Below are 13,643 nucleotides of genomic sequence, written 5' to 3'. Positions count from 1 at the left end.
TGGCATCATACCGTCGAATATTCCCTTAGTTGCAAGATATTTGAAAATTTGAATGATGTCCAAAATACCACCTCGAGATATTTTACTAAAAATCCAAATAATTTTTATCGGTTCGGTTTTGGACGTTTGCTCAGTAGATGATGTGATAACGAAGGTGATGATATTGATTAAAAAAAACTTATTCCTATGGAAACAGATCTCATGTGCTGGTACCAATTTTATCACGTTTGCTTGGATATATATTCAATATTTCAAATTGTCACGATGTGGTTGTAATACTGACGAGAATATTAATGAAATGAAATCAGACATACCAAATAATACCGTTTGCAGTGAAAAAGGTTGTATGGAAAGTATCTACGGACTTTTATAATGATAGAATGTATCAGATGGCAACCCGAAGGCGGAAGAATTGATTTTAAAGGATTGGGTTGTGAATATGAGAAAAGATAGTACAGAATTTGAAGAAATTACGGTCAAAATCATCTGGAACCTAACAAGTAAACTGTTGGAAGGAAAATATCATGAAGGAATGAAAGTTATTATTCAACCATTCAAAATTGCTATCAGATCCCTGAGAAAGGAAACAAAGTTAGACAACATCGAGTATATGATAAATTTGTGGAAAGAAAATACCCCTGAAAGGCTGAATACGAAATACTACCAAATAGCCGTGGTAGAATTAACTTAACAACGATAGGTCTGTATCAAATCGAGTAGAAAATATAACCCTGTATCTAGCAAGAATTGCCAATGTGGTTCAAAAATATATACCGAAAGCAAATTTTTTAAAGAAATCGATGATAGGTGTGTGTGAGATTATTGATGAATTGATGTCAAAAAGAGTCACAAATGTTAAAATCAACAGATTATCCTATTCAAATTATTAATCACTGCAATAGATCGATCGCGGTTAGTTGATAGGCCAAAACAAGGAAACGATACTACTTTCCGGTTTCCTAGAATTAAATCATATTTTGTATGAGTCAATCGATTAGTTGGAATATATTAAAATCAATAATATATCCCTTTATATTATATATTTCGTTTAAAAACACAACCGTATAAATGTACGTGAAACCTTTCATTGACAAAAATTTTTGTTAGAATGAAGTCTCCTATTACTTTCTCTCATATTCATTCTGATGACATAGGAGTTATGAAGGAACTTTGGTGGGATCATAAAGTTTTCAGATGAAATCGATCAAAACAAATCTTTCGGACGAAGTAACAACGGTCTATTGAAAAGTTGTGAAGTGAGTTTATCAAAAGTTTCGTAATCATTAGTCAAACGACTGACAGGTTTGAAAATTACTTTTTTTGCCATGTTTCATTTGATCTTTTTTACTTCCCCACTTCTTGTTATTGTTTCAAAAGTTTTTGAAAGGAGTTGGGGTTCTTACAATAATTTAGGTGAACGCTAATAAAAATTGAATGTTGATGAATATATTAGATCATAAGAAGTCGGTGAAACAGAAAAGGAGCTGAAGGATGATGATAACACGATTTTCCTTTCAAAATACGAATAAGTCAACTGAAACTGAAATATATTGTCTATTCAACGTCTTCATACAGGTTTCAAGGAGGATATTACAGAATCCTAATATTTTCATTAAACCCTGCATAAAATATGAAGTATGAAGGTAACCTATTAAATAAAAATTGATTATCTAAATATTGAATTTTGCTAATTTATCTGCCTATATTCACAATAATATTTCTTTTGAATTGATAGTTGATTAGATATTTGAAACTAATAATAGTGTATATGAAATAAAGTATCTTCATGAGACGTTACATTTGTTTTGTGTCGAAGATTATTAGATTCCTATTTATGATTTCCTTTGATTACAGATGAGGCTACTTCAGGTATATCCCCTGTATGAAATCAAACAAAACCCATATTTGAAGATAAATTACACTATAGTGAAAAGATGGAATGTGATTATTGTCGTAAAATATTTATTAGTCATCAGTGAAAGTTTATTACAGCTAGTATCATTGAAAAAGAAAAAAGTGAAGTTTGTTTTTCACTTTACGAGCCTATAAAAATTAATCATAAAATATACCATTAACTCCATTTGATAACCCGTGGAAGCATTATTCCATGTGAACCGTTATGTGACAAAAGTATCATTTTGTGATCAACAATAAAAGTTGGTTAATAACCACTAAGAATTCGTACATCACGATGAGAGTCCCTATTTAATTTTCGGCAATAAATTTCTTATTACTTCAAATGAGAGTTCAAGATTTTCATGTGTTTATATATCTTTTCTACTGATTTTCTTCAAAAAATTTGTATTTTACTGAGCTTCCTATATACGAGGTGTGCCAATTAAGTGAAGAGACTAGCGCTGCAACAGAAAATGCAATACCTATCTTGTCTCTAAAAAAACTGGTGTAGTTATTGCATTCGTTTGTATACACACTAGTTTTTTGTGTTACCCTAAAATTGATAGATATAAAAATGGAGTGAAGGATTGTTGTCCATCCACCTTATTCACCGGATCTTTCACCGTGCGACTTTCTCGTCCTTTTGGTCAAATCTGCATCAAAAGTAACACGATTTGAGGCCTATCGAAAGCGATAAGAGATAAATATATATCGGGTATTTCAAAACGTTCGCATGCGAGTTATATCACTGCATTAAGTGAAAAAAATCGATCAAAAATCACCAAATAATCACATGTCTATAACGCAAAATTCAAAAATGCGGCAGCAGCTAAATACTTTTATGGTTCCTTCGACCGCTCTGAAGGGAGAAACTTAAGCGTTTCATAAGCTTTTATTGGCTAAACCTTATTGATAATTTGCGATTAATTTATGAATTATAGACATGTGATTGTTTGATGATGTTTAATCGATTTTTTTCGCTTAATGCAGTGATATAACTGGCATGCGAAAGTTTTGAAACACTCTATATAATATCGGAATAGAATATTTTACACCATCAGTCTGGTTAATTGCTAGCCAAAACTCGTATTAATATGGGTAACTTGAATTGACAACAATAAACAACTCAAATATAAAATCAAATACTCTATACTGTTTTGGAATAATCTTACTTATGGAACAAATTCTCAAGCAATTATAATTATGTGAGTTTGATCCTGTATACTTATAATTAATTGATGTTGAAATTGACTACTGTGTATGGAAAAATTTGATGGACATTTTTAGTATTAAAGACAAAAGGAAATATAAAACTGTTATGTAAATTAACAATTAGAGGAAACATCACAACTTTTTTTCTTTTCGAGAAAGTATCAACTATTTGACAATAACGATTAAAAAAAATTCAACAATTCAAAAAGAACAAAGTTAATCTAAAATAATCTATGACAGTATAATGAGATGAGATATAAAATATGCAATAAAAACCATACTAACAAACAAAGGGAAATATATGATACAATATTGGTGTTTCTACCACAAATACCTTGTTTTCATTTTTCCTGAAACTAGAAAAATACCAAAAAAATTGACCTAGCTCGACAAAAAAATTGTATTTTATAGTAACGTGGTGAAATATTCAGAAAAAACATTATAATGAAAGTCAATGATGTTAAAAACATATCTAAATAATTCGTCTTTATTATTACAAAAAGAGAAAACTGTAATACAAAATTTAAGTAAATGTATATACTTGGGACAGCTACGCTCCACCCCAAAAAAATTAATTATCCCTTTATTTGAGTCATTCATGTAACACTGCTAGGCTTCAAGAAAATACACCTTCGTAAACCAAATGACATTTTCAATAAACAAAACCAAACTCTGAGAGATGAATAAAGGCAAAAAAATTTAGCACGATAGTTTTTAATGATTCATGAAGATGCTGCTACCAATTCCTAATCGTTATTGGCCAAAGTGATCCAGGGAAAAAAGTTGTTAAGTAAGTCGACGTCCTAGGGAGGGAAGCTCCAATAAAAAAACTCTGTACAAATATTAGACCAGCTAAAAAGTGGTATGTGTCACTATAACCCTTGTTATATTGTGAGAGTCGAATTTTCTGCGATCAGATAACGATTTCAAACCTCCAAAAAATCAAATAGTTATCCTGAATCAATCCCCTTTCAAAGATGGCTCAAGAACCACTCGATCCAACAACGTCACAATGTTCAGAAACAACTATTTGGAGTAAAATTCTTACTCTACAGATAAAACGGAAAAGAAATTTACCTCTATTTGAAATCTTCCTCGACAGAGGATTGCCAACCGAAACCCCACCACAAACAAAACATATCTTATATGTATAAAGGATTGTCTATGGGTAAAGTTCAAAATGTGAATTTATTTAATCAGCTTCAACTTGTGATCAGATATTGCTATATGAAGAAAGGGGTCTGACATTGGATCTATAGATGACACCAGAAGAAAAACAGATAAAAACTTATATAAAAAGCACAGTTTAAAATGGGGTGGCCATATACTAATAGAAAGAACACATGTAAAGCAAGGCAATGATTCATAGAGGAACGTGATAGAGAACGAAATGAATGTATTGAATATTGCCATTTAGGATACGATCTACCAGACAAGAAGAAAATAAGAAAATATATATCAAGCAAAAGGGATTGATGAAACTATTGAGATAGTGATATGATACACTTGAGAAGAAGAATAACTTTCCAATGTTTTAGTATCAACATTTATCAATGTAACCAGCCTGAAATTATTGTTATAAGTTGTGAGTCAAACGGGATAATCAATTTGGAAAACTAGAAACTATTTAATAGATAGTAATATTAAAATTCACCAGCTTGATTATGGTGAGGACATTCTTTTTATTATAATATTCCAATGAAAAAGTATTGGATAGTGGATAGTGAATAGTGAGAAGTGGTGATTGGAATAACTTCACATTGAGACTCTCTAAAGTGTTTCTCATAATCCTCAAAAACTAATAGTTTGATGATAATGACTATATGAAGATCCATTATTATTAGATATATTGTAATATTTGTTATAAACATGTTTTTTCAGTTGGTACAGTGGTTTAACCATTTGAAGCGTGAATAACATTCCCATAATTCCCATAAGTATTTTACGCTGGACTTTATTGTACAGCATCGCAATATTCTATGTAAATATTCTCTAGATTCATCAAAAATAGGGTGTAAGTTCAATGTTGTAGCATATAAGCTCGTACTTTGTGATAAATCTTTCCAACTGCTGTTTACACGGAATACAATTTGTTACCTTGCCTTACACAAATATTTCTCTCGAATAGAATTCGTTCTATTGTAAGAATCATCCTTAAAACGGCACAACACCGATAACAATAAAGATGTACAATAAAAGTGTACTCACCAGTAAAATAGCCACGGTACTTTCCTGCAGGGCACTAATACATCCTATAAAAGACACAATCATGATGATCAGCGAAGCGACAATAAGTACATAAACTCCATTGTAAAATTGTAGAGAATCCAATTTCTGGAGCCATTCCTGAATGCCCGGTTCAAATCTTAGCCAAAGGCAAAGAGCAAAGATTGCAGCACCGATCATCTGGAAATAAAACGCAATATCTATCATTGGTGAATCAGAAAAGGTTACAAAATAAATTTTAATTAGTAGAATATGTTCGCCGTATTTGAAGATTACATTAAGAAAATTTTTATATGAAATATCCTGGAGATAGACAGAGGTATATTCAGGAAAATGAATGGTTTCAAAATAATATTTCAATTATTTCCGTTATAACCTGTGTTATTATTAACCAATAAGAACCAAATCGAAGTGATGTACGAGTACATCTAAATATTCTAGAGTGTTGTGGTACTGGTAATTTCGATATCTGATGGTATATAAATCAAAATTCAATGACTGTTCGTCAGTTTAACTGTGTTTGCAGTCGAGTACAGATCAATTTGATAGTTTCAATCAGTTACAAAAAAAAACTTCAAGTGACTCATACAAGTGAGAAACGACAAACTTTTTGAATATTCTTGATTTTTCTAATACCAGAAAATTCTGTGTCTTATGATGTATAAACTGAATTTATGTGACTGTAAGTCAAATCAATCGTGTTTGCAGTCGAGTGAATATCAATTGGAATCAAGTGTAAACAGTTACAAAAAATGGGGTTTTCACAAGGACAAACAACAAACCGTTTTAATGTTCTGGAGTGTTCTACTACTAGAAATTTCGGTATCTAATGGCATATAAACCTAAAAGCAGTGAAGTTCGTCACTGTAAAAATATTTTTGAAAATGAAAATTTGAAATGGAAATAATTAGTTAGTTGTGATTATACTGTGCTTAAGAGTGCTTAATTTAGAGAGAAACCGACTAGTAAAAAATTCATTTTCGTCATGATTTTCATCTTTAAAGCGAAGAGATCAATGTTAATTATATCTTGATTGAAGAAAACGTTCATGAAAGTATGGATGTCCAAAGGGTGTACAACTGCATTGGATAAAAAAAATGCTGTTACTTAAGAGATTTTCACTGATAAAAATAATATACCAATGAAAAAGATCAATGATTGGAATGAAAGTCAATGGACATAAAAATAAATTTGAATCCTTAATTCAATTGATTTGAGCTTCAAATTCACATACATCTTGGCCAAATATGATTCCCTATCTACTAAGACTACACAGTATTTTAAAATTATTGATTTCTTACTGAAGTGTAGTTTCTTCGAAAATGAAAAGAGATTCTCATGAAAAAATCTCATCTCAAGATTAAGATGATAATCAACTAACGTTATAAAAAAATTTACATACAAATTTATTTCTATTAAGAAATTGTTTCCGGCTCTTCAGGAAAGAGATAGATTAATCAAAATAGTGATTCAGTGGAAATTATCAACCATGAAAGTGATAGTTTCTGGGTCAAACTGATTCATTGTTAAAAAATGAAATTCGATTTTTCAATTGCATAAATTCAAATCCACCTTTAGGTCAGATGGAATACTTTGTCAACTGAGGCTATACAGTATTTGAAAATTGCTGAATTTGTCACTAAAGAGTAGTTGCTTGGAAGTTAGGAGAAGATTTTTATGAAAAACTTCCACTTTGTGTAAGGGACGATATGGAAAAAATCATCCACTTTTAGGTTCACATTTTCCGTTCGACTTATCCAATAAATTGAAGAATAGCATTAACATATCCTCTTTCTAGAATTCATGGAATTGTTTATGACTTTTTCACCTGCTCTTTAGAAATTCATTTCAAGATAGTAAAGAGTGTGTTGATGAATTATCAATAAAATAACACCATCATCAACTCAGATTTCTTCTTCTTCTTCTTCTTCTTCTTCTTCCGTGTATTAGGCGTAGTCGCCTGTTTTATTTTCGACATCCTAGCCTCCTATCCTGCTTCAAGGTTGTTGCTCCACCTTTTTCTGGGTTGGCCGGTACTCCTTCGGCCCAATGGGGATTTATCGCACGCTATCTCGACCAGTCTGTTGTTATCCATACGACTTATGTGCTCATTCCATTCTTTCTTTAATAATAAAACCCATTCGTTGACGTGATCTATTTTGCACAATTTTCTGATGTTCTCACTTCTTTCCCTGTCCAGTAGGGTTTTTCCGGCTATCCTGCGTAGCACTTCCATCTTTGCTGTCTCCACTCAAATTTCACAATAGGAAATTATCAATCTTTCATATCAACGATAGAAAGGAAGCTGAAAATTTATAACTATCAACATCTAGCTGTAAGAACATGAGCTCCCTGGATATTTGTCTAGCGGAGATTTTAATTAAGAATATCTTTTATTTGGGTTACACCGTTATTTTCAGCTTACCAACTCGAGAACAAAACAAACCGCAATGCATACTACTGCAGAGCAAATTTGTTTCTCACTATTCGTTACTACAACAAAGCTAATTGGACACAGTTACGTATGAAATTGAAACATCATCTCTTGTAAAGTGCAGAAACGAAAGCTGGGTAAATAAATAACGAAGCGGTTAATGAAAAAGATCATTCGGGCAGATAAATTTAAAAGCCGCATATTTTCATCATTCAACGGCTTTTTAGAGCAGTCGCTCAAACTATCAGTAGGCCTGATTCAAATAACGGACTAATTAAATCGAAAATGTTGTTGAAAATGACAACATGAGCAATAGGAAATTTTACGCACTTTTATATATTTTCGTTATTAATAGTTGGAGTAGCATTGATAATGAATTTTAACAATTACTCAATTTTTTCACGCAAATATCAACTTCACAAGAAAAGTTTATAGTCCTGTTAGTAGAAATTCACATTTTTTGTCTAGATAGAAGTCGAATAACAACTGCTGACTGTTTAAAAAGTTTGGCGAATTTCTATACACCAAAAAACCACTCCTGTACGTGTATTGACAAATATTGGAATCACCATGAAGTTACTAGAAAATTTCTATATTTTGTAAATTCTTAATTATTTAATAAAGTTCTAGTCATATTCGCAATTACTTTCGCGAACTTTTTATAATGTGTTCATTGTTGTTTTTGCCTAAATTCTGTTCCTCTTACTGGGGATACTCAAAAAATGATTGATACACCTAATTACTAAATACTCCTAATTTCACTCGAGAATCAATATTCTTCATAGTAATCGATTGTTTCCAGTGAACTATGGAAATCTGAAGTGTACAAAGTGTATAAGATATTTCCTCATGTTGTTTGAATGCAAAAACTGATATTTGTTACACTACACCCCTTAAGATTAGGAGCTCAATCTTCTATTGTTTTTATTTCTGTTTTTTTTTCAACATAGTCTACTTAACAAATATATACCAAAACGATAAAAATTAGTGTACTGCTAAAAATCACCAAATTAATCAAATGCCAAAGAATAATCTATTTATTTCAATATTTTTTAATGCACTCTCAGCAATCAGTTCTAGGTTTTCCTCTTACGCTTTTTGTTGAATTACTTTCAAAATCTGTCACAGTATTTGCCTAAATATTGATTCCAATAGTCATAAGATAATTAGTGAGGATCGTAGAATTTCTTAAAAATATTTTAGCACTTGATATAAAATATTCATGGCTACCATAATGGTTTCCTACTACATTTAATACAGAAAATAGTGAAAAAAATGATAGATTGTACCATTGTTTTTTGGAATATTTACTATAAATGCAGATCCTAGGCTATCAGATGAAAACTACTACGTTTACGTTTAATATTAAAATCGATATGCATTTAAGTGATACCAGCCCACAAATTTTCAACATGAAGGTCCCTACAATTGTAGTGACTGGACATTCTGTAGTGTTTCTGTCGAATGTTCAGCTTTTCTATTTTCTATCCATCTAACCAATCTCGCATCTTTGGCAACAAGATGAATTTATTATTACAGTGATATATATTAAATAAACTGAGTTCATTTTTTAAAAATATTCCAGTATGAATTGAAAATGTATTGAACTAGTACATTTTATCACAATTTGTAATTATATTCCATTCTGTTTCCATTATCAAATTTAGTGAACTAATCATCGGTTTCTGTACATAATAACAGTGTAACCAATCATATTTTCCAATAAAAAGACTGGGAACCCCTCTAGTAATGTTACCTTTTTGACATATCCTCCATAATCAAACTATTTTCTATATTTCTATCTATCTCTCTACTTGATATTTCATATTTCTCTTTGGGAGTTTCCATAATTTTTCTAAATGGTATTTTATATACAATTTTATTAAAATCTCATCTAAATTTCTGGACGATCCATGAATTTTAAATTGGTTTCTCAAAAACTCTCAGATAATGATAGATTATAAAAAAATATATATAAATATTATCTCAGAATAAAGAGATGGATTTTTGAAACAATTAAAAAAGTCCCAAATGAATTTATCTTGGAAATTTCATTGTCTCCAATAATTTATGTATGTCCACCTATGTAATATATTATTTAGTGACATTTTCGACCTATTTTATCATTCCTAGTCCTTCGGTTTTTCCCTTCCATGTTTTATCACTTTGTTTAACGTTGAGTCTCCAGTAATTCAATTTCAGTTCCATTACTAAATATTTAAATGTGTCGGGTTTTGTATTTAGCACAATAAATGAGTTAGGACCATTCATGAAATAAAGGAGGCCAAAATACTCATGGAATATTCATATAAAGAAAATTTTTTCTAGTAATAATCACATTAAACTTTTGTGAGAGAAATAATTGAGCAATAATTATGAGAATTGGATAAACCTAAGACATTCACTTCAATAAAAAATATCGAGTCATCGAACTTGACGCAAACTTTTTATTTGGAATTTAACTAACTCCGTTTACACAAATAATTTATATATCTGAATAAAATTCTAAGCAAAAGACATAAATAAATAGACTTTTCTATAAATTATTTATAAGAAAAACTGTAAAAAACCGTCTGCTACTAAAAAAATTATATGAAAATAAACATCAAAGGAATTCTGCTATTTATAAAAAATGTGAAAAACTCCGCACGAAAAGCGCTGCGCGAGTTCTCTGAATTTTTAAAATCTACATAGATAGCCTGTGCCAGCCTAGGGAACCATTTTGCGAACTTGTTGGTAACAATAATAATCATATGGAAATTTTCTGGAACTCGTAGAATTTAATAAAAAACCTACTTTGTACAAGACAAAAGTGCTATACATACAATTGAAAAAGTTTTGGTTAACACATCTATCACAAGCAGTCGGAAAACTATTCTTAATAGTTTATTGACAGGTTTCCAAACAAAGGACAGCGGCTGATGGTAACTCATATAGAAAGTAACAGTTTTGTTTCTAGTATGATCTTTATACTTAAAACATGAAGACAAGCACGCAGTCCATTGTGCAAGATCAGTGTAATATTGTAATTGATAACACATCTTATCATAGTTATTAAAGTGATTGTAATTTCAATTAAAATAATCAAAAAGCTTAAATGTAACAATGACTGCGTGAAAAAGCAATCCCATTCGATTATACTGCAATTAGAGCAGAGCAAATTGTACCGATCGAACGATCGAGATGTTTACATTCAGAGTGATGTGCTCCTCAATAAAATATTTTAAATTTTATACATTGAGAGTTGGCAACGTATTCAATAGATTAAGTAGCATCATTAGAACGAATTTTCATGTGAATCCAAAATCTGTTATGCTCTATACTTCTATAGGAAGATGTTTGGGAAGAAGCATTCATAGTAGCATTACCAAAATGCACAGGTGACCTGAGGATAGCTGGTGTCGAATGATATCTGAAGCCATGCTGATTATTTAGGCTGCGATTCTAATTGATCTATTGGGAATTGAGAGGCGGCGATTCTGAGAAATTAATCGAGCCAGCGATGTATATTAAAACTCGTATCCGCTTATTCAAGACCGCTGGAAATTTGTAGTAAAAGTGCATGGAAACTCGTTTACTCATTTCGGGATGCAATGCGTATTAGCATCGGATAACAATCCAAAATGTTCCTGATTACGTGCACTGTGCCGATAATGCCAATTACGCCGAGGTCTTTTTTGCCTGTTAACTTTGCTTTGAAATATGACTACGTTAGCAGAATGAGAACTCTCTGTTTGTATTGCTTTTTGACGTTTCTTAGATCGACTGTTCCTATACCATGTGCCTGTCATACCATTAAATCATAAAATAGTGATATTGTGTGTAATTTGAAGTAACTTTTAATGAAATAGGCAAAACGTTTCATCAGTTTTTGCTTGAATTCAGTATTGATATCATTGAGAAGGCTATCAGAATACTGAGAGCATTGAGGAATATTTATAGAGGCGTTGAGAGCCTTGCCTTTTTCATAGACGCTTATGTTGAAAGGTACGAGTAGGATGTTGATTTTCACTGGCGTTCCATTGCTTTCCGATAGATGGAACGTTGAGTTCCAATTTCAAATTGTACCCAGATTAACAGAGCTTCTTCATACTCCATCAATAAAGTCAAGTCTCCCTATCAAAAAATTTTAATACGTACTTCGTCATAAGTTGAACTTAGAGAGAAAGTATTTTTGATTATATTTTATTCTATTATATCTAATTTAACTGTAGATTCATTGTTCTCTGATCTATAAATGAAATCTAAAATTATAAATGGAGGTATTACCTGAAATGGAATACGATAATTGTGATGAGAAGTGTTGTTACAAATAAGTCTGCGAAATGGGTCCTTAGGCTGGACCTTCCCAACTACAATAGAGTTTTAAAATTCGGCGAATTCGCGGTGCCCACCATATGTTTTTTATAAATGGTGGATGCGCCTTTGTTGAAGGCGGTTAATTATTTTCTTTCTTTTAAATAATTTCTAGAAGAGTCTATTTATTTATATCTTATGTTTCTTTTTGTTTATAACTTTGTATAATTCTATTTGTATTTGTATTTTGATGAGAACACAGTTGGTCAAGTGAGGAATCTAAAATTATCGGAAAATGTGTCTAATCGTAGATAAATATAATCATTATTCTTCACAGTAAATATTCTTCTTCACAAGCCTTTACAAAGGTTGATTCAATAGATTTATGATAATTTTTCAGGAGTGAAACAGATACTTATTTCTTTTAAAATTAATCTATCAGAATCGATGTTTTAATTAAGTTTAATTATGTTTAATTAAGCTTCTAAGCTACAGCATTGAGTAAATAATATCCAATTAGTGTTGATCGAAGCTTGTTTTATCAGAATATTGTTCTCCAAATTCGCTAGAGAGGTTTGTTACTGAAATTATTTCTCTTAAATGGTAAGATTAGTAACTGTGGTCAGTTCAGTAGCTACGAAACCTCTAGAATAATCGATATCTCTCCTGTTGTAGAATAGAGAACCTAATTAATATTTGAATTAATAGAACCTAATTATCACTTGAGGTATTTGAATCAATTTATTCTGAAACAGTAGGGATTAAGTTGTATTTTGAATGAATATATATCAGTGTTCAATCGATATTGATATTCAGTTAATAGTATTGTGATTATAGGAATTCTAAACTAATTTTGCATTACAAGTCCTGAGAGAAATCTCTAAGCATTTTGATTGAGAATATTTGAGAAGAATAATATTCATCAACTTGTCGAAATGAATCCAGTTTTATTGATAACATAGTTGATTATAAATTATTGTCAATTAGAATACTGATTATGTCTGTTCAGGTGAACTTATATCAAAAAATGCTCCATAATTCCTTTGAGGTCAAAATGTTTTTTCTTTGAGAAACATTTTTGTAAACTCTTTGGACTCGAACAGTATTATCATTCACCAAATTTTATCAGTCGCATACGAGGTTTGGCAAAAAATATGAATTGAATTCAATACATTTCAGGATATTCTCGAATGTTATTTGATTGAAGTACAATAAAAAATCATTTTTATTGCACTTTGATGCTTCTAAGACTTAGAAATTGATTTAAAAGAGTAGAATGTCAACATACCTAAATTTCAGTTCTTATCAAGTTTTTCAATAACAATTCTCCATATAATTAATTTGACAAGGCACCAATCAACGTTTTATCGGTATCTCAAATATTTATATCTCTTATTTTAAGAAATTTGCAAACTACTTGGCAAACTCAGTAATCAGTTGAAAATTGTTAGAATATGATAAATCAACAAACTATATTGTGAATATTTGATACGTTTGGTATTCAATAAAATAAATTATCAAACATACATCACACAAAAGCCTAATAATTCTCAATATTTCCACTTCACCTATCTCTAAC

The 13,643-nt window shown here is 30.8% G+C and overlaps 1 protein-coding gene across 2 annotated transcripts in view; it reads right to left on the bottom strand.

Annotated features, from left to right (window-relative positions):
* Positions 1 to 13,643, bottom strand: part of LOC130895869 (tetraspanin-2A) — a 207,351-nt gene that overhangs the window by 127,320 nt on the left and 66,388 nt on the right. For both annotated transcript variants that reach the window (XM_057803446.1, XM_057803445.1), the window contains exon 2: positions 5,317 to 5,514. In XM_057803446.1, coding sequence (XP_057659429.1) covers positions 5,317 to 5,514 — 198 coding nt within the window. The remainder of the gene's footprint in view (positions 1 to 5,316; positions 5,515 to 13,643) is intronic.

The sequence above is a fragment of the Diorhabda carinulata genome, chromosome 6, assembly GCF_026250575.1.
Source record: "Diorhabda carinulata isolate Delta chromosome 6, icDioCari1.1, whole genome shotgun sequence".
Taxonomy (NCBI): Eukaryota; Metazoa; Arthropoda; class Insecta; order Coleoptera; family Chrysomelidae; genus Diorhabda; species Diorhabda carinulata.
This window is presented reverse-complemented; position numbering and strand designations above follow the sequence as displayed.